This window comes from Macaca fascicularis, chromosome 14, assembly GCF_037993035.2.
Source record: "Macaca fascicularis isolate 582-1 chromosome 14, T2T-MFA8v1.1".
NCBI classification, from domain to species: domain Eukaryota; kingdom Metazoa; phylum Chordata; class Mammalia; order Primates; family Cercopithecidae; genus Macaca; species Macaca fascicularis.
In genome coordinates, this window is record NC_088388.1 from 88,315,825 (window position 1) to 88,342,292 (window position 26,468).

At 38.0% G+C, this 26,468-nt stretch overlaps 1 protein-coding gene across 11 annotated transcripts in view; it reads right to left on the reverse strand.

The window, feature by feature from the left end:
• The window catches only part of NOX4 (NADPH oxidase 4), a 171,699-nt gene that overhangs the window by 50,172 nt on the left and 95,059 nt on the right, over positions 1-26,468 (reverse strand). For 8 of the 11 annotated variants that reach the window (XM_074015061.1, XM_005579320.5, XM_005579316.5 and 5 more), the window contains 2 exons: positions 25,559-25,723; positions 25,361-25,423 (listed from right to left, as the gene is read on the reverse strand). The exons of 1 other annotated variant lie outside the window; for it this stretch is intronic. In XM_074015061.1, the coding sequence (XP_073871162.1) occupies positions 25,361-25,423; positions 25,559-25,723 (228 nt within the window). Of the gene's footprint in view, positions 1-19,868; positions 21,814-25,360; positions 25,424-25,558; positions 25,724-26,468 lie in introns of those variants that run through there. 2 more of the 11 variants (XM_074015062.1, XM_074015063.1) reach the window with 1 other exon arrangement.

Genomic DNA, 26,468 nt, shown 5'->3' on the forward strand with positions numbered 1-26,468 from the left:
TTAGGCAAAAAGGAAAGGTAGCCTGAAAAATCAGTGAAAACACTAAATATAAAGGTAGGTATTTGTCTTTGATTCAAAATAAATTATGAACAAACTAAAAGCACATAATCTATGTCCAAGGATTGGAATTAACGTACCATGGAATGTCCAAACTACTACTTTACAATCAGTGTTTCTTATAGGATTGTTATTGCTAACAGTAGTATAAAATATTAAAGTAAATTGAAATATTTTTAAGTGACATTGTTTAAACATGTTTATTATTAAAATTATATTGTTTTATTTATAAGTGTGACTCTGTACTTAATTGTTTTATTTACATTGTAACTTTTGTTGTTGTTGTTGAGATGGAGCCTCACTCTGTCACCCAGGCTGGAGTACAGTGGCTCGATCTCGGCTCACTGCAACCTCTGCCTCCCTGGTTCAAACAGTTTTCCTGCTTCAGCCTCCCAAACAGCTGGGATTACAGGCATGTGCCACCATGCCCAGCTATTTTTCTTGTATTTTTAGTAGAGTTGGGGTTTCACTATATTGCCCAGGCTGGTCTCAAACTCTTGGCCTCATGTGATCCATCCACCTCACCCTCCCAAAGTGCTGAGACTACAGGCATGAGCCACCACACCCAGCCCACATTACGATTTTTAATAACTCTGAAAGCAAACAGTTTTGTCATCAGCAAACCTCCAAATAAAATATTATCTGCAAAAACCACCCACGATTTTACTATGTTCTACTGAAGGCTGGCCAGAGTCTCTGTATAATAAAAGTTGTAGCTCTCAGAACGCAAGATACCCAACAGAGATCTGAGCTACCAATCTGATTGTCCACATGTCACCGGATGTCCTTCACTGTAAACTATATCTCAAATTATGAAAAGATGATCTATAGCCAAGAAGATATCAGAATGGAAGGCAAAGAATGTTTGTCCTTGTGTGCCTGAGGGTACATGTGGCTTGAGTTAATCTCATGATGCATTCTAAAATAAAATACATATTTTGTCAAATATTCATGTCTCTATTCAATTTTTTCAAAGCAGATATTGTAAAAGGTAATTACACACAATGTTTAACATCTCATTGGGTATCATAGGAGACTGTAAACTTCTCTTTTCTAAGTACCAGTCCAAGGTATCAAAATATCTTTGAATGCCAGTCTGGTTTTGAATGGATAAAACAAAACATTGTTTCTCTCAACCTCTTGGAAATGAGGTCTTTATAAGTCACTGATACTTCTCCAAGCTACAACAGATTTTAACAATCTTTAAGCACGAGACCTCATATTTGCAAGGAGGCTTCAAAGAATAACATAAAGAATGAATTCAGTATATGTGGTTTGAAAACGTGAATGAAGATCTTGGAATCACATTTTAGTATCTTTGCATAAAAAATATCCAGATTCACTAATATTGGCTAGATCACATTGTGGTGATTCATTGTTTTCTCACTGTCTTTTTGTTTTAGAAAACGTTGCAAAGGGAAGAAATAATACAAGTATTGATATCTATAGCTCTATTGTTTGTCCTAAAACATGAATAAAAAGATATGCTTATGGCAATTTTTCAGTTAAAAAAGTTACAGAATAATATGCGTAGTTAAGCACATATTAATATTAAAATAAAAAGATGGCCGGGCGTGGTGGCTCACGTCTGTAATCCCAGCACTTTGGGAGGCCGAGGCGGGTGAATCACGAGGTCAAGAGTTCAAGACCAGCCTGACCAAGATGGTGAAACCCTGTCTCTACTAAAACTACAAAAAATTAGCCGGGTGTGGTGGTGGGCACCTGTGGTCCCAGCTACTCAGGAGGCTGAGGCAGGAGAATGGTGTGAAACCGGGAAGTGGAGGTTGCAGTGAGCCGAGATCACACTACTGTACTCCAGCCTGGACGACAGAGCAAGACTCTGTCTCAAAAAAAGTAATAATAATATTAATAATAATAATAATTAGCTGGGCACGGTGGCAGGTGCCAGTAATCCCAGCTACTTGGGAGGCTAAGGCAGGAGAATTGCTTGAACTCGGGCGGCAGAGGTTGCAGTAAGCTGAGATCGCACCACTGCACTCCAGCCTGGGTGACAGAGTGAGATTCTGTCTCAAAATAAATAAATAAACAAATAAGTAAATAAATACATACATAAAAAATAAAAAGACAGACATTTGTGCTTTTTTTTCTCATTGAAGAGATTATATAATCAAATTTTCGGAATACTAACTTGAGAAGTATAATTGAAGACAGAGAAAACAAGAACTCTCATAATCATTTCATACACAGCTATGCTTTAAAATTTATCACAAGCCTTTGCTATGATAATAATTTTAGGTATTTTGAAGTTTTAATTTAACTGTAAACATTAAAATGTTGCTGAATCTCTTTAGTTTCTTTGACATAAAAATAAAGCTTGGATCAGGTCGTCCTTAATATAAATTCTAGAATACACATTCACCAAAGTCTAAGGGTGAGAAAAATAAAAAGTGACAATTTGACTGTAACAACAGATCTGGAGAAATATGTATTTTAATATCCTGGAGAAAGTATAACCTTTACCTTCCAATTATTTATTCAATATGGCATTGGGTTTTTAATATGCACAAATGACTACTAATTTTATAATAGTCCTACAAAATATAAAAATATGTTTCTAACTTATCATATGTTTGGGAATTAAATATAAAAATGATGTCACTGCACATTATTTTTAAATAAATATGAATTTATTCAATAATTAAAAAGCTACATTTTTTGTTTATAAATCAAGAGCCTTTTAATAAAAATTAAAAATGATTCCAAAATAGCAACTTTTCAATAACTAAATGTGTTAAACCTGAGAAAGTGATCACATAATATGATGTTCTTTAATCATTTTTGTCAAGTCTTTCTTTTAACCCTTTCTTCCCAAGTTCTTGGTTTCATATTTTCTACTGCCTGTTAGACATTTATACCTGAAATTCACTGTAAATTTACCGTACCTAAAATTACTATTATCCTATTCATACTTCCAAAACTATCTTCTCCTTCTAATTCCCATATATCTGGAAATAGAACCTGTATCCTTCTCAGAGACTCAAATCTCTCTGAGTGATACCACTTATTTCTCTTGCCAGCTTTCAATCACCTGTCGTTTCCTTTCAAACAGGCTTCCCAAAGAAAACATCTGATCACAGCGATCTCCTATTGATTAACCTTTTGTACTCCCCTGTGAAAAAACATCCATATTCTTTCTGTCCTATTGCCTATGGCCAAACACATCTGTTTCAAATTCTTTCTGGCTTTATATTCCAGGTTTCTCCTTTATTTGCTCTAATCGAGCTCAACGAATACTTACCAACTAACACATTTTCTCATCCCTTCATCTTCACACATGCTAGCCTACTCATTTAAAGTGACTTCTTTTCCATTTCTTATGTTGAATCCCAGCAACTTTTCAAGGCTTATCTTAAAGCCATCATTTCATAAAGATATCCTGATTTTTGCTGCCACGAAAATTCTCACTTCCCTGAACCCTTAGATTATTAGTATGACTCTTATGCTCCTTATTACAGTCTAGCTCTTTATTTTTACATTATTTTTTCTGTATTAATAAACTGTAAATGTCTTGAGATCAAGAACTCTTTCTAAATAGTTATTACATATTACCTTACACATAGAGGGTATCAGTTGAAAAAATATTATAATATCAATTGAATAGTAAATAGTAGATGAAAAATATAGGAGAATTAACCTGAGAATGAATAAAAACGTCAAAGGTGGGCAGCTCTTCGAGAATTAATTTATTCACTCAAGAAATATTTATTTAGTGTCCAAAATACTCCAGAGAGTATTATGCTAGGAGCTCATGCAATTTCACAACTGAAACTTGTTCTAAATGTCTGAGAGGAGATAACGTGGAGTATCGAATCTTCCACAATTAATGCAACATCATGACAGTAAATGTTTTGACAAATTAAAACTTTAATGTTTTTGCATTTATATGAAAGAAAAAAGTGTTCAATTGTATATTTGAATGAAAAATACATTCAATATTAAAAAGAAAGTTTCTGGAAGAATATGTAAGTGGAATTGTTATTAACTTGGATTGAACATGTGCATTTATCTCAGGTTCCTTAGGCAAACAGAATACTAAAATAACAATTTAGAGATATAAAAACAGATGCCACAATGGCAAAAATAACATGGGAAGTGATAAGAACAATAAAGAGATGTTAACACATTTTTGAAAAGTGACAAGCGGATGAGGTGGCCGTTTAGGAACTGATCAAACAAAACATATGAAGCCAAAGTCCCACTGCCTTCAAACCGAGATTACCTTGAGAAGTAAACCCATCTTTTGATCACAACACTGGAAAAACCCAGGTCTCAGTGTAATAGAAGGAAGTTAGAGTCGGGGTTCATCATTTAAAAGAAAAAATCTGTTTGTGTCTGCATATGGGGTAATTTTATACCCAGATTCACTTTGCTCTGATCACAAGCCACGCAACGACTACTCCACAAACCCAAAGACAAGGAGGGGTGAAATACAAAGGCTCTATGTATAGAAATAACTGGTCATGGAAGGCAGGGCTGAGATGCCAGTCATTAACTGAATAAATATTTAATGAAAGCACTCTAAGTGTCATCTCAAAATAACACTTCCTAAGTGGAGTTGCACAAATTTCCATCAGAACCTCCTCTCCAACCCCAACCTTCCCTATCTCAATTAATGAAATTCCAGTTGCTCAGAACAAAAACTCTAGAGTCAGCCTTGACTTCACTTCCTTTCACATTACATATACAATCCATGGAATACATTTTGTGAACTCTAACTTTAAAATATATTCAGAATATGACCACTTCTCACCACTTCCACTATCACCACCCTGGTCAAAAAAATCATCATACCTCAACTGGATGACTGCAACAGCTCCTAACTGGACCCCCTGCTTCTGCACTTGCTTCCCATCACTTACTCTTAACACAGCAGCCATAGTGACCCTGTTGAAAAGCAAGCCATATCATGTCATTTCTCCACTCACACTCTCCCACGACTCCTTTACCAATCAAAGTAAAAGCCAAAGGCCTAAATGTTCTGGATACATGAACCTGAATTACAGAGTTAAAATCTGGGCTAGGAATATAAACCTGGGACAGGAAAGCATATGGATGCATCAATAAGATGAAAGAGGCTACCAGAGAAATGTGTATAGCTAGAGAGGAAAAGAGGTTGAAGAAATGGACACTGGTATGTTCTAATACTTAGAGCTTGTGGAGATGACAAGGAACAACAAAAATAGACGGAGTGAAAAGGGCCAGAAAATGTGGAGAAAAAAAGATAAGTAGAAAAAGTGTTTCAGTAAAGTGAATGACCAGCTGTACTAAGAACTGCTTGTTGGTCAAGCCCATTGAAGAGTGAGAACTGAACAATAACATGGTCACTGCGGAACCTGGAAATGTTTTAATGGTGTGCTGTGGGCAAATGTTGGTTGATTTAAAAGAATAAGAGGAAAGGAACTGGATTGCTGAGAAAGGGAGCAGTAGCTAGAAGGGATGTGAGTCAGGAAAGAAACTTTTATTCATCATTTCCTTTTGGTACTTAGGTAAAAAGAGGCACCCAAAAATAAGGATTGAATAAATTAAGCTCGATATTCAACAGATTTACTCTAAATACATTAACCTTCTAAAGTTCATACTTATCCTGCAGACTCTCATTAGACACTAAGGGAATATTTTCATTTCCCCTGGAAAAAAACTCAAACTAGAGCAATTAGATGATGTTTAAGTCTCAAGAAACTCAGATGTCCTATTAATTTTTCATGAACCTTAATCATCTTCTCTGGAAATTTTCACCACTTTGTTTCATCTATGGTTAAGATACACTGTTGCCATGCTAACCTATCATGTATCCCAGCTGATTTTTGACAAGCAATAAAATTATGAAACCATAGAGCAAAGCAATTTTAAAGATTTAAATAGATGAGAGCAAGACCAGAGATCAAAACTGCTGCAGACTTCCTGCTTTCATTTAAACCCATGAAATTAAATAAACAATAGCAATAAAATTTTGCCAGTCTTGGTGAGATCCATAGCAATTTTTGCCTGGTTTTCACTGAAAACTGGAAAAACTATTCCCATAGTGACCGGTTAAAAGATTAAAAACACAAAGTAGAAAAATGATGGCTAGTGCAGGCATGCTATGTAAAAGTACAGACAATAACAAACTAACAGCTAGACATGCCTCTGACTCACGGAAAAATATGTGAAATCAGGTTATTCAAGCTTAAAAACAATGAATCACACAACTTAGAATACAGATGTCAGGAAAGCATGTTTGTGTCAGGTCTTTGAGTCCAAGCCTGCATGCTAATGTCAGGCCTCTTAGTCTAAGCCTGAGTGTATACATCCAGATGGCCTGAAGTAACTGAAGAATCACAAAAGAAGTGAATATGGCCGATTCCTGCTTTAACTGATGATATTACCTTGTGAAATTCCTTCTCCTGGCTCAAAACCTCCCCCACTGAGTCAAGTGGGGGGCACGTTGTGATTCCCCACCCCTGCTTGCCAGAGAACAACCTCCTTTGACTGTAATTTTCCATTACCTACCCAAATCCTATAAAACGGCCCCACCCCTATCTCCTTTCCTTGACTCGCTTTTCAGACTCAGCCCACACCCAGGTGATTAAAAAGCTTTATTGCTCATTCAAAGCCTGTTTGGTGGTCTCCTCATATGGGTGCACATGACCTTTGGTGCCATGACTCAGATTGGGGGACCCCCACCTTGGGAGATCAATTCCCTGTCCTCCTGCTCTCTGCTCCGTGAGAAAGATCCACCTACAACCTTGGGTCCTCAGACCTACCAGTCCAAGGAACATCTCACCAATTTTAAATCGGGTAAGTGGCCTCTTTTTACTCTCTTCTCCGGCCTCTCTCACTATCCCTCAACCTCTTTCTCCTTTCAATCTTGGTGCCACCCTTGAATCTCTCCCTTCTCTTAATTTCAGTAGAGACAGCGGAGACACGTTTTATCCATGAACCCAAAGCTCCAGCGCCGGTCACTCAGGAAGACAATCTTCCCTTGGTGTTTAATCACTGTGAGGACGCCTGCCTGATTATTCACCCACATTTCAGAGGTGTCTGATCACCGCGGGGATGCTTGCCTTGATCCTTCACCTTAGTGGCAAGTACCACTTTCCTGGGGGGCAAGTACCCCCAACCCCTTCTCTCCATGTCTCTACCTTCTCTTTTCTCTAGGCTTGCCTTCTTCACTATAGGCAACTTTCCACCCTTCATTCCTCCTTATTCTCTCTTAGCCTGTGTTCTCAAGAACTTAAAACCTCTTCAACTCATACTTGACCTAAAACCTAAATGCCTTATTTTCTTCTGCAATGCCGCCTGACCCCAAGGCAAACTCGATAATGATTCCAAATAGCCAGAAAATGGCACTTTAAATTTCTCCATCATATGAGATCTAGATAATTCTTGTTGTAAAATGGGCAAATGGTCTGAGGTGCCTGACATCCAGGCATTCTTTTACATATCAGTCCCTCCCTAGTCTCTGTTCCCAGTGTGACCCATCCCAAATCCTTTTTTCCCTCCCACCTGTCCCCTCAGTCCCAACCCCAAGCATCACTGAGTCTTTTCAATCTTCCTTTTCTACTGACCCATTTGACCTCTCCCCTGCTCCCCAGACTGCTCCTCCTCAGGTCGCTCCCCACCAGGCTTAATCAGGCTCCAATTCTTCCTCAGTCTCCACTCCCCTACCCTATAATTCTTCTATCACCTCCCCTTCTCACACCCAGTGTGGCTTACAGTTTCATTCTATGACTAGCCCTCCCCCACCTGCCCAGTAATTTCCTCTTAAAGAGCTGGCTGGAGCTAAAAGCATAGTCAAGGTTAATGCTCCTTTTTCTTTATCCAGCCTCTCCCAAATCAGTTAGTGTTTAGGCTCTTTGTCATCAAATATAAAAACCCAGCTCAGTTCATGACCTGTTTGTCAACAACCCTTAGACACTTTACTGCCCTAGACCCAGAGGGGCCAGAAGGCCATCTTATTCTCAATATGCATTTTGTCACCCAGTCAGCTCCTGACCTTAAAAAAAAGTTTCAAAATTAGTATCAGGCCCTCAAACCCTACAACAGGAATTAAGCCACCTCACCTTCAAGGTATACGATAATAAAGAAGAGTTGTAATTACTTGCCTCTGCTATAAGAGAAACCCCAGCCATGTTTTCCAGCACACAAGAACTTCAAAATGCCTAAGCCACAGCAGTCAGGCATTCCTTCAGGACCTCCTCCCCCAGGATCTTGCTTCAAGTGCCAGAAATCTGGCCACTGGGCCAAAGAATACCTGCAGTCCACGATTCCTCCTAAGCCATGTCCCATCTGTGTGGGACCCACTGGAAATCAGACTGTCCAACTCGCCCAGCAGCCACTTCCAGAGCCCCTGGAACTCTGGCCCAAGGCCCTCTACCTGACTCCTTCCCAGGACTTCTCAGCTTAGGGGCTGAAGACTGACACTGCCTGATTTTTTTCTGAAGCCTCCTGGACCATCACAGATGCTTTGGGTAACTCTCACAGTGGAAAGTAAGTCCGTCCCCTTCTTGATCAATATGGAGGCTACCCAATCCACATTACCTTCTTTTCAAGGGCATGTTTCCCTTGCATCCATAAGTGTTGTGGGTACTGACGGCTAGGCTTCTAAACCTCTTAAAATTCCCCAACTCTGATGCAACATGGACAACATTCTTTGATGCACTCCTTTTAGTTATCCCCACCTGCCCAGCTCTCTTATTAGGTTGAGACATTTTAACTAAATGATCTGCTTCCCTGACTATTCCTAGGCTATAGCCACACCTCATTGCCACCCTTTTCCCTAGTTCAAAGCCTCTTTCACGTCCTCCCCTTTTATCTCCCCACCTTAATCCACAAGTATAGGATAGCACTACTCCCTCCTTGGCAACCGATCATGCACCCCTTACCAACCCATAAAAACCTAATCACTCTTAACCTGTTCAACACCAATATCCCATCCAACATCACACTTCAAAAGGATTAAAGCCTGTAATCACTCACATGTTACAGCATGGCCTTTTAAAGCCTATAAACTCTCCTTACAATTCTCTATTTTACCTATCCAAAAAACCGGACGAGTCTTACAATTTAGTTCAGGATCTGCGCCTTATCAACCAAATTGTTTTGCCTATCCACTCCATGGTGCCAAACCCACATACTCTCCTATCCTCAATACCTCTCTCCACAGCCCCTCCACAACCCATTATCCTGTTCTGGATCTCAAACATGCTTTCTTTACTATTCCTTTGCACCCTTCATCCCAGCCTCTCTTAGCTTACACTTGGACTGACCCTGACACCCATCAGGCTCAGCGAATTACCTGGGTTGTACTGCCACAAGGCTTCACGGACAGCCCCCATTACTTCAGTCAAGCCCAAATTTCTTCCTCATCCATTATCTATCTCGGCATAATTTTTCATGAAAACACACATACTCTCCCTGCTGATCATGCCTAGCTAATCTCCCAAACCCCAACCCCTTCTACTAAACAACAACTCCTTTCCTTCCTATGAATGGTTAGGTACCTCTGCCTTTGGATACTTAGTTTTACATCCTGACTAAGCCATTGTATAAACTTACAAAAGCAAACCTAGGTGACTCCATAGATCCTAAATCCTTTCCCCACTTCCAGTTCCATGCCTTAAAAAACAGCCCTAAAGCTGCTCTCACACTAGCTCTCCCTAACTCATTCCAACCCTTTTTCATTACATACAGTCAAATTACAGGGCTGTGCAGTCAGAATTCTTACACAAGAGCCAGGACTACACCTTGTAGCCTTTCTGTCTAAACTACTTGACCTTAACTGATTTAGGCTGCCCCCCACATTATTCCAGATACCACACCTGATTCCCATGACTGTATCTCTCTGATCCACCTGACATTCACTCCATTTCCCCATATTTCTTCTTTCCTGTTCCTCACCCTGATCACACTTGGTTTACCGATGGCAGTTCCACCGGGCCTAATTGCCACTCATTAGCAATGGCAGGCTATGCCATAGTATCTTCCACATCTATCCTTGAGGCTACTGCTCTGCCCCCTCCACTATGTCTCAGCAAGCTGAACTCATTACCTTAACTCGAGCCCTCACTCTTGCAAAGTGACTATGTGTCAATATCTATACTGACTCTAAATATGCCTTCCATATCCTGCACCACCATGCTGTTATATGAGCAGAAAGAATTTTCCTCATTAAACAAGGGTCCTCCATCCTTAATGCCTCTTTAATAAAACTTCTTCTCAAGGCTGCTTTACTTCCAAAGGAAGCTGGAGTCATTCACTGCAAGGGCCATCAAAAGGCATCAGATCCCATCACTCAGGGTAACGCTTACGCTGTTAAGGTAGCTTAAAAAGCAGCTAGCATTCCAATTTCTGTCTCTCATGGAAGTTTTTCTCCTTCTCATTGGTCACTCCCACCTACTTCCCAACTGAAACTTCCACCTATCGATCTCTTCCCACACAAGGCAAATGGTTCTTGGACCAAGGATCTCCTTCCAGCCTCATAGGTCCATTCTATTCTGTCATCATTTCATAACCTCTTCCATGTAAGTTACAAGCTGCTAGCCCACCTCTTAGAACCTCTCATTTCCTTTCCATCATGGAAATCTATCCTCAAGGAAATCACTTCTCAGTGTTCTATCTGCTATTTGACTACTCCTCAGGGATTGTTCAGGCCCTCTCCCTTCCCTACACATCAAGCTCAGGGATTTGTCCCTTCCCAGGACTGGCAAATTGACTTTACTCACATGCCCTGAGTCAGGAAACTAAAATACTTCTTGGTCTGTGTAGATACTTTCACTGGATGGGTAGAGGCTTTTCCCACAGGGCCTGAGAAGGCCATCATGGTCATTTCTTCCCTTCTGTCAGATGTAATTCCTTGGTTTGGCCTTCCCACCTCTATACAGTCTGATAACGGACTGGCCTTTATTAGTCAAATCACCCAAGCAGTTTCTCAGGCTCTTGGTATTCAGTGGAACCTTCATACTCCTTACTGTCCTCAGTCTTCAGGAAAAGTAAAATGGACTAATGGTCTTTTTAAAACACACCTCACTTAAAAAGGACTGGACAATACTTTTACCACTTGTCCTTCTCAGAATTCTGGTCTGTCCTTGGGATGCTACAGGATACAGCCCATTTGAGCTCCTGCAGGGATGCTCCTTTTTATTTGGCCCCAGTCTCATTCCAGACACCAGCCCAATTTGAACTGCACCCCAAAAACTTGTCATCCCTACTATCTTCTGACTAGTCATACTCCTATTCACCATTCTCAACTACTCAGAAATATTCTGCCCTTGTTTACACTGCCAGTTTACACTTTACCTTCAAACCATCATAACTGATATCTCCTGGTTTTACCTCAAACCGCCACCCTTAAGTCCCTCTTAAAGTGGATAGATGATCTTTGCTGACAGGGTACACTCCAATAATAATAAAGTGGACAGATTATCTTTGCTGACAGGGTACACTTCACCTTGATGAAGTCCTATTCTTTACTTTTATATGCACTCTTATTCTCGTTCCCATTCTTATGCCACCCTCTACCTCTCCCCAGCTATTTCTACCACACTATCAATCTCACTCACTCTCTCCTAGCCATTTCTAATCCTTCTTTAACAAACCATTGCTGGCTTTGCATTTCTCTTTCATCCCAAATTGCCAAGGACTTGACTTACTCACTACTAAAAAAAAAAAAAAAAAAAAAAAAAAAAAAAAAAAAAAAAGACTCTGTATTTTTAAACGAAGAGTGTTGTTTTTACCTAAATCAATCTGGCCTGCTGTATGATAACATTAAAAAAAAAACAAAAAAAAAACCTCAAGGATAGAGCCCAAATAACTCACCAACCAAGCAAATAATTATGCTGAACCCCCTTGGGCACTCTAATTGGATGTCCTGGGTCCTCCCAATTCTTAGTCCTTTAATACCTGTTTTTCTCCTTCTCTTATTTGCATTTTGTGTCTTCCATTTAGTTTCTCAATTAATACAAAACCATATCCAGGCCATCACCAATCATTCTATATGACAAATGTTTCTTCTAACAACCCCACAATATCACCCCTTACCACAAAATCTTCCTTTAACTTAATCTCTCCCACTCTAGGTTCTCATGCCATCCCTAATTCCGCACAAAGCAGCCCTGAGAAATATTGTCCATTATCTCTCCTTACCACCAAAAAACTGTCACTGCCCAAACACTTTACCACTATTTCGTTTTGTTTTTCTTATTAATACAAGAAGACAAGAATGTCAGGCCTCTGAGCCCAAGCCTGCATGTGTACATCCAGATGGCCTGAAGTAACTGAAGAGTCACAAAAGAAGTTAAAATGACTGGTTCCTGCCTTAACTGATGACATTACCTTGTGAAATCCCTTCTCCTGGCTCAAAAGCTCCTCCACTGGGCACCCTGTGACCCCAGCCCCTGCCCACCAGAGAACAACCCCTTTTGACTGTAATTTTCCACTACCTACCCAAATCCTATAAAACAGCCCCATCCCTGTCTCCCTTTGCTGACTCTCTTTTCAGACTCAGCCCGCCTGCACCCAGGTGATTAAAAAGCTTTATTGTTCACACAAAGTCTGTTTGGTGGTCTCTTCACATGGACGCGCATGACAGTTTGTTCCTGAATAAAAATAATAACAGAAGAATAAAGAGGTATTCATGTAAACATCAATTAATTACTACTATTTAAAAGGCAGATTCTGCATTATTTCCATAATTGAGAATCCATGAAATTAGTATGAAATTAATGTCTACCTCAGCTAAATATGAAGATATGCTACATTTTGTAGTAAGCACTAGGTTTCATGCTTTCTTAAGTTAGGACTTTTTCCAATCATCTGTAATTTATACAGGTAAATTAGGTGAGTGCAAACCTTAATAAAGGATTTGATTTGGTAGATAGTCTTAAATTTGGTAATCACAGAGCACAGCTGGAAAATACTTGCAGACATCCATTACATAGTTGAAGAACAAAATGTTACATTCTACACAGGTTTTAAATCAATAAAGGTGTAAAGCAGGAGAAGAGTCAACAAATGGGTTCCGGCTATTGATTGTATTATTTTGGTTACTTTGGTCACCTCAACACTCTATGCTTTAGACTTCTCAAATGTAAATAAATTTGTAGTTTGGACAACAGATTTTTAAAGTTTAATTAGTGTAGATAAACTAGAATTTAGATTTACATCACATTTAATTTCTAGTTTTAAAAATGGAGAATTATCTCATAAAACATCCATGTTTTTAAAAGCTACTTAATGGACACTGTGTTGCACTGCTCAGACACTTTCCTTTCACACCCTCTGCCCAACTTCCAGAATCAACACACTCATTCACCATTCTTCCAGGTTCTGAAAAGGTTGCCTGGGAGGGCTCACTACTGAGACCTGCCCCAGGAATAGCTATCCACAGAACAAAGTTTCCTTGCCTGTGTCTAAGTGCCTCACTCTGGAGGTATCTCAAATCCAATGACTGGTCAATTGGGGGTTACAAAGGTTTGGCCCCCTGGCTTCAAGACAGAACCACTGTAAGGTATCATTTCATCTGCAGAGCTCCCATCAGATCTTCTGGGACCTCTATGGACTTGTATCACATAGTTCAAGTTCTGCCTTGCGTTTTTAGTTAATCGTTATTGATTGTTGTCCTAAGCATACTTCCCAACAAATCTGCTGTATGCAATATGCCTGCCAGCCTGTTTCCAAGGAAACCTAACCTAAAACATCATTCATCCTTGAGGCTAGAAGACCATAAAAGGCAAATAAGTCATCAGTCCCCCCAAATGACTCTTTCTAAACCAATCTGTCGCCAAAGCTTAGTCAGTTACTACATACTGAAAAATGAGACAAAAAATCTTAATTTAATCCATGTCTTTGGTCCCTCAGTCATTATCTGAAACAGCCATAACTAAATCCATTTATGGAGAGTTTACTATATTCCAAGCACCACACATACAACTTAACTATATGTTTTTGATTAATATTCAGAGTAACTCCATGGAAAAGTTGCTATCATTAACTACATTTTCATAAAGAAGTAAACCAAAGATTAAGTATGTTAATTTTCATCTCCACGGTCATAATATTAGAAAGTAGAGCATACAGGTCTCCATCCCAAGCTGTAGTATTCCAGAATCCACAATCTGATACTACACAAGGTCCTGTAATTTTCATCAATCTTGGCAGCAAACGTGTGTGAGGTTTTACCATGAGAAAATATGAGTGTATTGGCCGGGCGCGGTGGCTCAAGCCTGTAATCCCAGCACGTTGGGAGGCCCAGACGGGCGGATCACAAGGTCAGGAGATCGAGACCATCCTGGCTAACACGGTGAAACCCCGTCTCTACTAAAAAAAAAAAAAATACAAAAAAAACTAGCCAGGCGAGGTGGCGGGCGCCTGTGGTCCCAGCTACTCGGGAGGCTGAGGCAGGAGAATGGCGTGAACCTGGGAGGCGGAGCTTGCAGTGAGCTGAGATCCGGCCACAGCACTCCAGCCTGGGCGACAGAGCGAGACTCAGTCTCAAAAAAAAAAAAAAAAAAAAAGAGAAAATATGAGTGTACCACAGCAAGAAACAATCACAATTTCCTTGGAAAACCCATCAAATTAGGATATCGTTCTTGTGTAGGGAAGTCAATGTCATGTATGAAAACTAGTGAAGCATTTTAAATAATCAAAACTCCAACCTTTGCCTTCCTAATAAATCAGTGCTTCAAGCTTAGCTTTACCTTGACAGAAATAGTATTTCTGTGTCCTGTCTTTGGTACTTTGAACTTGTACTTTCACTGTGAAAAACTTAAACTCCATCTTAAAAAGTGAGCTAAAACTCAAACTACTGAATTTGTAATAGCTGTATATATTATCAGTTTGATTCTTTCTAACTGGCACAGTATATGAAAATAAGTATTAGACTTTTTAAAATAGGGGGATTTATTCAAATGTCACCACTTCGCAATATTAGAAGAGTTTAGTAGTATGGACAATCCAAAGCTTTCACATTACTATAGAAAACACATATATGTGTTTTCAATAAACCTCAGTTCTAAATGGTAATTTTAAACTTACTTTTGTTTTCTGACACCAGCAACATAGATGTCCAAAAATAAGAAAAGTGTTAGAAATATGAAAGTCCTCAGCATGGATGGATAGTGTGGCAGAAGAGACACAGTGCAGAACAGTTAATAACACGCCTTCAGCCAGACAGGTCTGTGTTTATATCTCACCTCTACCTTAACTAAATGTTTGACTTTGGGCATGCTATTTAGTCTCTCTGAGCCACATTCTTTTCTGCATCACCGAGTTAACAATACATGTCTCATAGGCATATAGTAAGAATTAAATAATATAATATTTGCAAAAGCTGTGAAAGAACCTCTTAGGCACTTAATTAGTAGGTGCTATTATCTTTGACAAAGATGTGATACTCACTTTTTAGTGGGAATCACCATATGGGAAATTGCTTTGTTTTACTTCAAGGGAACTCTTAAGACAACTGTGCAGTGAAAATGTTTGAAAGCATGCATTTTACATTTCTAAGTGCCAAATAGAAGTAATTGGACAAAGAAGGAAATGGCAGGAAAAGACTGTAAATTACCATAATAGCATAATGTAAAATTTAGCTTAGAAATATTTGCCTTACTCAAATTCATGTCTAGGCAGCAGCAAGGTTTGCCTATTTTCCACTTATGAAAACAAAAACTCCCTTGGGGGATAGTACAAATGAGCGAGCTTGTAACCTCCCAAATCTGGGAAAGCTATAAACCATTTCCTAAGCGTACATGATAAACAGATGGTCTGATAAAAATAATTTCTTTGCCTTAAAATTTTATTTAAAGTCAATTATTGTAACAATTTAAAATATCTATGAGATAGAGTGGTTTTAAGAAAACAGTATTTAGAATTGAGATTTAATAAGGCATAAGTAAAACATACAAAAACTGATGTTTAAAATATGAATGAATGTGAATGCAAAACCTAACCTTGTAAAGTCAAGGTCTATTTCAATCTACAAGGTGCTAGGTGAATCTAAGAAATATTGACAGCATTTGTCAGATATGCACAGAATTAGGAGTAAGTAATTTTCCATTATTGTTTGCGCTGAGAATAAGGGAGGTGAGGTGAAAAATGATTTTGTCATAGACCAGATATAATACACAAATTGTGTCTATTTGTCTCTGGTGGTTCTTTCTAAAGACCTTTGCCATAGATACATTTTCCCCTCTGCTTTTGTTAGAGAGAAATAAGCACCATGACCTCAAAGATTAGACTTTAATTAAATACTCTATTCTGACTCAGTCTACTCCAAATGAGAGCCACTTTGGAAATACGTATTTCTCCTTTCTTCTTTATCCCTTCAAATTTCCTTTTCTGTAATTGCACCCTGTAAGGAAGAGTGTGCTATAAAGAGATGGGGGAAGGAGGATCTATCCACAAAGCATCTTTCAAGCTAGGTCCTGAACTCTGTATTAGTTGGTTTTTACTCTTTCAACAGATATGCATTGACTATGTGCCAGATATTGTGTTATGAATTCATCTTTCAAAGGGCTTTCAAAGGGCTCATGAGCTTATGGTCTATGGTCTAAACAGATAATAATTAAACAAATAATTTAATGATTGGTGTTGAAGAGTGCACATGGGTTGCTCACAAAAGGAAAGGTCAGGAAACTTAATCTAATAGGGAGGGTCAGTGAAGCCTGCTCAGCAGAAGTGATATGAAGATGAGATGTGAAGGACGAGTAAGAGTTTCCAGAGAACTCAAAGAGAATGGGTGGAGTTTAAGGTGTGAATACGTGGAATAAAATGAGGTTGGTTCCCAGGGTGAGACCAAAAAGTGGGAAGATGAGAAAGCATTCACTTAACGAGTGAACAAAATTTAATGGGATTGGTGGCATGGGGTGGCTCATGCCTATAATGCCAGCACTTTGGGAGGCTGAGGCAGGAGGACGGCTTGAGGCTAGGAGTTTGAGATTAGCCTGGGCAACATAGAGAGGCCCTATCTCTATAATTTTTTTTTTTTTAATTTAGCCAGACATGGTGACATGTGCCTGTAGTCCCAACTACTCAGGAAGCTAAGCCCGGGGGTCCAAGCTGCAGTGAACCATGATCACACCACTGCTCTCCAGCTTGGGTGACAGAGGCAGACCTTGTCTCAAAAAAAAAAAAAAAAAAAAAAAAAAAAAGGAAGAAAAAAAATTAATGAGATTATATATTAAAGAACTCCTCAAAACCACTAATACATTAGTAGGCACTATGCATATTAAACTATATATTAAGCAGCATTTCCCACTGAATAATCCCTTTCCTTCCCTTCCCCTTCCCTTTCCCTTCCCCTTCCTTTCCCTTCCCCTTCCCTTCCTCACATGCCCCCTCCCCTCTATCTGTGATAATTTTCAGAGAACAATCTTTTTTTGAAAGAATGGAAGAAGTGGTCTCCAATAACCTGCTTTACTACAATTATCCCTTTCTCCTCTCTGTCATTTTGGTAAAAGATTCTTACAGAACCAGAAGAAATAAGGCAATTTTTTTCTTAAATGAAAAAGTAAGAAAAGAAAAACTATGATGGATATAGACTGTAGACATCCAACTTCTTTATCTTCATCTCTTGCACTTCTGAACCTGAATCTTCTGAAACAAGCCTGCAGTGGACTGAGAGCCTTCATACTGAGGGCTCCCTGGGCCACCTCAAGAGTCAAGGCCCAGGGTGAGATGTCCTTTTCCTGTAGGAGGCAACCCACAGGGAGGCTCCAGAGTCACATATAACTAATGGAGCTTCCTTGAGGTGAGGAAAAGCTCTCTTGTCTTTTCCATCAACCCAAACATTATTATTTGCCAAAGTGGTCACTAAATTAATATTTGCTCTCCAAGAACAATGTACTGGGGAAGAAAACAAACTTTGAGATTCCACAGGGGAAGAAAACAAACCTTTCATTTATATGACAAAAATATCAAGTACTTGAGGGTATCCTCATGTCATTTTAATTATTGATGAACTTGTTAGATCTTTATACTGCTATCCCATTTTTCCTTTTGATTCATATCCAACTGTTATTTGGGCACTGATGACAGTGAATGTGAAAAAAAATGAATTCTGAATTTTAAAAGTAATCAAATTCTCTTTCAAAGGTCTACATCACATGAAAGATTCAGGAGCTCGTGGTAACCAAAATAATTTTCATGGAATTCTAAAAAGGATTCTAGTTGAGTAAGCAAAATATGTTTTTAGATAATGATGTTTATATGAGTACTTTAGCAGAATCCTCATAACAGAGACCATTTGAAAATGAGCTGTTCTCACTGATACGATTGGTCAAAACAGAAGCTAAGCACTCCCATCCCTCAAATTCTCTATTGTGCTTAAATTCTTTCTCACAGTGGCTGCTAAAACAACATCCTGAAGCCCTTTAGAACTGGAAGCTATTTTGGACAACTATTAATCTAATGTGGTGGTTGACAACTGTAGGTAATTTTGCCCCTCAAAAGGCATCTGGCTACATTTGGAGACACTTTTGGTAGTCACAGTAGGGACTATTGGTTTCTAGTGGGTTAAGACTAAAGATGCTGCAAAACATCCTATAATACACAGGACAAAATCCCATCAAAGAATTATCTGATCCAAAATGTCAATACTGCCATGATTGAAAAATCCTGATCTAGCACAAAAATTCTTGCAAACACTTTTGTGAGATAGCTCTTCATAATTTCTAGACTGGTCTCATTGTTATAAATCTCTTTATTATGTTAAATAAAAATGTATTCTCCTAAAACTTTCTGCCTATTGGGATCCCAAAGGAAAAGAAAACATCAAACCCTTCACCCACATGACAGATTTTCAGATAACTGAGACTACTTTCATATTCCCAGTTTCTCATTTTCAAGTTGAAAAGCCACATGCTCATGTCTTGTACTTGCTTCTCAAAAAAAAAAAAAGTGTAATTTCAGAAATAAAAGCAATAACCAAGTTAAAACCAGGTCTTTTAAGATTATGAATGTAATAATAATATCTGTATTACCAAGTATTGACCACTAATGATGTGCCAAGGGTTTTATACACATTATTTCATAAACCAATATTGACAATATCAAAGATGCCCCTCCAGGTAAGAATCACTAGCACTGTTTTGCAGATGATGAAACTGAGCCTTAGCAAGGTTGAGAGATACACTCACAGACACAGAAGTAACAAGTGAGGGAGCTGGAACTGAATTCTAAAGTTCTTGCCCTTTGTGTGAATAGTTATGACTATTTTATTTCACATATAATTCAGTTTCCCTTTCTTAACCGTCTCCTACCACCAGTTCGTTTTCTCTTGTTTGTACCTACATTCCCTTCTCTCCTTTTCCTTTCTTCCCATCTTTGCCTCAAGCTGGCCACAGGGCTGTCACATCTGTTAACATAAACACCTCTTAAGAAGCAGGCCAGGCCACAGAAGGGACTTACTTAAAGCTCTTCCAGCTCTACACACTACTTATTTTGTATTTTCCTTTTGCCTTGTGAAACGGGCCTGGGCCTGCTGAAAGAAATTAGATCTAGAAGCCTCTCTTCAGTGTGAACATAGGTGAAAAATTCTTTGATATACTGTTTTCAGATAGCAAAAAGGTTTTCAGTGATAGAGTATATACCAAAAAGTAAACTAACCTCTATATTTTTTATGAATACATAAGGGTTCATTATACTATTCTTTCTACATTTTTAAGTTGAAAAATAGTTTAAAAAACAACAAAATAACTCTTGCTGCTCTGTACTTGCATTCAGCAACTAATTTCTTTTCTTATTCCATATTTTCTATTTAATGTTATGGTGAAGAAATGACTTTCAAAATAAAGTTGCCAACACAAGGGAAGGTTAATTTCTAAAGTAAAATTTTTTTATTATTATACTTTAAGTTCTAGGGTACACGTGCACAACGTGCAGGTTTGTTACATATGTATACATGTGCCATGTTGGTTTGCTGAACTGATTAACTTGTCATTTACATTAGGTTTTCTCCTAATGCTATCCCTCCCCCATCCTCCCACCCCACGACAGGCCCTGGTGTATGATGTTCCCCACCTTGTGTCCAAGTGTTCTCATTGTTCAATTCCCACCTATAAGTGAGAATATGTGGTGTTTGCTTTTCTGTCTTGTGATAGTTTGCTCAGAATGATGGTTTCCACCTTCATCCATGTCCCTAAAAAGGACAGGAACTCATCCTTTTTTATGGCTACATAGTATTCCATGGTGTATATGTGCCACATTTCCTTAATCCAGTCTATCATTGATGGACATTTGGATTGGTTCCAAGTCTTTGCTATTGCGAATTGTGCCTCAATAAACATATGTGTTCATGTGTCTTTAGAGCAGCATGATTTGTAATCCTTTGGGTATATACCCAGTAATGGGATTGCTGGATCAAATGGTATTTCTAGTTCTAGATCCTTGAGGAATCACCATACTGTCTCCCACAATGGTTGAAGTAGTTTACACTTCCACCAACAGTGTAAAAGTGTTCCTATTTCTCCACATCCTCTCCAGCATCAGCTGTTTCCTGACTTTTTAATTATATCATTCTAACAAGTGTGAGATGCTATCTCATTGTGGTTTTGATTTGCATTTCTCTGATGACCAGTGATGATGAGCATTTTTTCATGTGTCTGTTGGCTGCATAAATGTCTTCTTTTGAGAAGTGTCTGTTCATATGCTTTGCCCACTTGGGGTTGTTTGATTTTTTTCCTGTAAATTTGTTTAAGTTCTTTGTAGATTCTCATTATTAGCCTTTTGTCAGATGGGTAGATTGTAAAAATTTTCTTCCATTCTGTAGGTTGCCTGTTCACTCTGATGGTGGTTTCTTTTGCCATGCAAAGCTCTTTACTTTAATTAGATCCCATTTGTCAATTTTGGCTGTTGTTGCCATTACTTTTGGTGTTTTAGTCATGAAGTCCTTGCTCATGCCTATGGCCTGAATGGCATTGCCTAGGTTTTCTCCTAGGGTTTTTATGGTTTTAGGTCTAACATTTAAGACTGTAATACATCCTGAATTAATTTTTGTATAAGGTGTAAGGAAGGGATCCAGTTTCAGCTTTCTACAAATGACTAGCCAGTTTTCCCAGCACCATTTATTAAATAGGGAATCCATTCCCCATTTCTTGTTTTTGCCAAGTTTGTCAAAGATCAGATGGTTGTAGATGTGTGGTGTTATTGATGAGGCCTCTGTTCTATTCCATAGGTCTATATCTCTGTTTTGGTACCAGTACCATGCTGTTTTGGTTACTGTAGCCTGGTAGTATAGTTTGAAGTCAGGTAGCGTGATGCCTCCAGCTTTGTTCTTTTTGCTTAGGATTGTCTTGGCAATACAGGCTCTTTTATGGCTCCATATGAACTTAAGTAGCTTTTTTTCAATTCTGTGAAGAAAGTCATAGTTAGCTTGATGGGGATGGCATTGAATCTATAAATTACCTTGGGAAGTATGGCCATTTTCATGATATTGATTCTTCCTATCCATGAGCATGGAATCTTCTTCCATTTGTTCGTGCCCTCTCTTATTTCGTTGAGCAGTGGTTTTGTAGTTCTCTTTGAAGAGGTCCTTCACATCTGTTGTAAGTTGGATTCCTAGGTATTTTATTTTCTTTGTACCAACTGTGAATGGGAGTTCACTCATGATTCGGCTTGCTGTTTGTCTGTAATTGGTGTATAGGAATGGTTGTGATTTTTGCCCATGGATTCTGTATCCTGAGACTTTTCTGGAGTTGCTTATCAGCTTAAGGCGATTTTGAGCTGAGATGATGGGCTTTTCTCAATATACAATCATGTCATCTGCAAAAAGGGACAATTTGACTTTCTCTTTTCCTAATTGAATACCTTTAAATACCCCAATTAAAAGACACAGACTGGCAAACTGGATAAAGAGTCAAGACCGATCAGTGTGCTGTATTCAGGAAACCCATCTCACGTGCAGAGGTGCACATGAGCTCAAAATAAAGGGATGGAGGAAGATCTACCAAGCAAATGGAAAGAAAAAAAAAAAAAGCAAGCAGTTGCAATCCTAGTCTCTGATAAAACAGACTTTAAACCAACAAAGATCTAGAGTGACAAAGAAGGTCATTACATAATGATAAAGAGATCAATGCAACAAGCAGAGCTAAGTATTCTAAATATATATGCACCCAATACAAGTGCACCCAGATTCATAAAGCAAGTCCTTAGAGACCTACATAGACAGACTCCCATACGATAATAGTGGGAGACTTTAACACCCCACTGTCAATATTAGAGAGATCAATGAGATAGAAGGTTAACAAGTATATTCTGGAATTGAACTCAGCTCTGCACCAACTGGACCTAATAGGTATCTACAGAACTCTCCACCCCAAATCAACAGAATATACATTCTTCTCACACCACATCACACTTATTCAAAAGTTGACCACATAGTTGGAAGTAAAGCACTCCTCAGCAAATGTGTAAGAACAGAAATCACAACAAATTGTCTCTCAGACCACAGCGCAATCAAACTAGAATTTAGGATTAAAAAACTCACTCAAAACTGCTCAACTACATGGAAACTGAATAACCTGCTCCTGGATGACTTCTGGGTAAATAATGAAATGAAGGCAGAAATAAAGATGTTATTTGAAACCAATGAGAACAAAGACACAACATATCAGAATCTCTGGGACACATTTAAAGTAGTGTGTAGAGGGAAATTTATAGCACTAAATGCCCACAAGAGAAAGCAGGAAAGATCTAAAATTGACATTCTAACATCACAATTAGAAGAACTAGAGAAGCAAAAGCAAACAAATTCAAAAACTAGCAGAAGGCAAGAAATAACTAAGATCAGAGCAGAACTGAAGGAGACGGAGACACAAAAAACCCTTCAAAAAATCAATGAATGCAGGAGCTGTTTTTTTTTTTTTAAAGATCAACAAAATTGATAGATGACTAGCAAGACTAATAAAGAACAAAAGAAGAAGAATCAAATAGATGCAATAAAAAATGATAAAGGGGGTATCACCACTGATCCCGCAGAAATACAAATTACCATCAGAGAATACTATAAACACCGCTATGCAAATAAACTAGAAAATCTAGATAAATTCCTGGACACATACACCCTCCCAAGACTAAACCAGGAAGAAGTTGAATCTCTGAATAGACCAATAACAGGCTCTGAAATTGAGGCAATAATTAATAGCTTACCAACCAAAAAAAAGTGCAGGACTAGATGGATTCACAGCCAAATTCTACCAGAGGTACAAAGAGGAGCTGGTACCATTCCTTCTGAAACTATTCCAATCAATAGAAAAAGAGGGAATCCCCCCTAACTCATTTTATGAGGCCAGCATCATCCTGATACCAAAGCCTGGCAGAGACACAACAAAAAAGGAGAATTTTAGACCAATATCGCTGATGAACATTGATGCGAAAATCCTCAATAAATTACTGGCAAACTGAATCCAGCAGCACATCAAAAAGCTTATCCACCAAAATCAAGTCGGCTTAATCCCTGGGATGCATGGCTGGTTCTACATATGCAAATCAGTAAACATAATCCATCACAGAAACAGAACCAAAGACAAAAACCACTTGATTATCTCAATAGACACAGAAAAGGTCTTTGACAAAATTCAACAGCCCTTCATGCTAAAAACTCTCAATAAACTAGGTATTGATGGAACCTATCTCAAAATAATAAAAGCTATTTATGACAAAACCACAGCCAATATCATACTGAATGGGCAAAAACTGGAAGCATTCCCTTTGAAAACTGGCACAAGATAGTCATGCCCTCTCTCACCACTCCTATTCAACGTAGTGTTGGAAGTTCTGGCCAGGGCAATCTGAAGTAAATTTCTTATGAACCCAGGATTAGGCCAAATTTCTTAAATTATTTAAGTAAAGACAAACTTACTTGTATATTTTCTCCCTTTTCAATTATTCCCTTCTATTTTCATGTTACCAATTTCATATATATGGGATGTATAGATGCAGACAGATGGGAACATGTTTTACAACATATATATAATAGTTTTGCTATCTTTCTTAGGTATACATTTAAACATGTGGTCTCTGTTCTCAATTATATTTCTTAGAAATTGAATAAAGTCCAAATATCCATCATCAATGAGAATATTAAATAAATTACAGTATTTTCCTACTGTGGAATATTATACAGTCATTAACATGAATGAGACATGTACAGTAATATGGGAAGATGTCCGTCATATGTAGTCAAGTGCTAGGAGCCAGTTACAAAACAATATGATCCAGCAAACAAATGTTAGAAACTCATGTATGCAGAAGCATATGGGAAAATATCTGGAAAGATATATGTCAAACTATAGAGAAAAGGATTGGGAAGTGGGGAACAATTTTTTTAAGTCTCTATTTTATTTTATATCTGTGAATTGTCTAAATATTTATAATGAGTTCATGTTATTTTTATAATAGTATTAAATGATATGCTGATTAGCTAATCACCTTTGATGGTCTCTATTATTTAGCTAGATGCTCCCCACCCACATGCCATTATTTACTCTATTTGATTTTTCTAATTTTACTTCCCATTCTCTCTCCCATTACACTAGATTTACCTTTTCTAAACACTGACTGTTTCGTTTAATGCTTCCACCTCAACCCAGAGTATCTGTATTTCCCCTAAATTGCATCTCTAAAGAAAACTGTGCAAATATTAGATTTCCATATACATTAAAATACTCTATAAAAGGAGAAAAGTAAATATTCAAGAAATTATATATATCTATATATAGACAAATATAGATATATATAGACAGATATATATATTTCTTTTTTGAGACAAGGTCTCACTGTCTTGCCCAGGCTGGAGAGCAGTGGTGTGATCAAGGCTCAGTGAAACCTCAAACACGGGAGATCAAGCAATCCTCCTGCTTCAGCCTTCCTAGTAGGTGGGACTACAGGTGTGTACCACCACACCTGGCTTTTTTTTTTTTTTTTTTTTAATTTACTGTAGAGATGAGGTCTCCTTATGTTGCTCAGGCTGATCTTGAAATCCTGGGCTCAAGTGGTCTTCCTGCCTTGACCTCCCAAAGTGCTGAGATTATAGGCACGAGTCACTGTGCTTGGCCTACATTTTGAATCAACAAGCTTTAATATGCTTTAATTCATTACTTCCTGAAATGTAAGGTGCCAAAAAATAATAAAGAATAGTTACCAAGTTCTTGAGCAGATAACTATTTTCCTTGTAAAAAGATGGCTTACTTAAACATCAAGAATACTATGATAGCCTTGAATACCTTTTAGAATGAGATAGGACCCATAAAAAAAGAAAAAGATGCATAGCACCCTACAAATGTGAAAAAGCAAGAGATACATTTCTTACCATTGTGAGGGTAAATGGATGATTTTCTAATGCAGATACACTGGGACAATGTAGAATAATATACTAAAAAGCAACAAAGAGATAAGTTTTAAATGACCAATTAAGAATTTCAACTATCTCAATGATGCTATGTTTGCTAAATTCCAAAAATTACATAAGGATAAAGGCTATTTAAAAAGTTACTGACCACTGACTCACCTGACCAGGTCTTGCTTTAAAATTTTCTTTGACCATTCGGATTTCCATGACATCTGAGGGATGACTTATGACTGAAATGATGGTGACTGGCTTATTGCTCCGGATATACCTGTAAAGTCTTTCGGCACAGTACAGGCACAAAGGTCCAGAAATCCAAAGCCAAGTCTAAGATAAATTTTTGAAAATATACTTCAAGAAATACTCATAATGTAGAAATCTACACCCGGCCCAATTGCTTATTGCATACATTACGGTAGTAGTATTTTAATTTGTATTTTAAATAAGAAAACATAATAAATGAATAAAAAATAATAGATGCTCACTATCATTCAAACAAACAAAAGTATAAAACAAAACAGAAAGTAATACCAAGACCCTACCCTCAATGTCATGCTCTGGATGTAACTACCATGAACAAATAAGTGTATATTCTTTCCTATACCTATATACAGATATATTACATATCTGTAGGCATAGAAACAATATATTTAATAAAAGAATAAAGGGGAGTTAACAATCTCAGATGAACCTGGGGATAATTTTAGAAATAAAGTAACTGTCTGAAGTTTATTAAATAAGAAAACCCTAGATTTTTAATGTACATAAAATACATGCATAAGATACATACATATAATATGTATACATATGTTAAACATGTATAGCATATGTGTTTAAAAATGCACTATTCTAGGCATGTTGTTTACCACTTACTTCTATATAATAAGAACATAAAATAATATTTATAATTTGGAAACCATGACAATTTTGAATATGTGCTGCATGGTTAACCCTGTTCCCAGGATACGTGCAAACTTTGGGAAGTGCAGAAGCCTGTGGGGCTTACCGTTCTCCTAAAATTACACACTTTATCTCTCACATCCCTTTGAGGCCTCCAACTAAAACTTGTCTT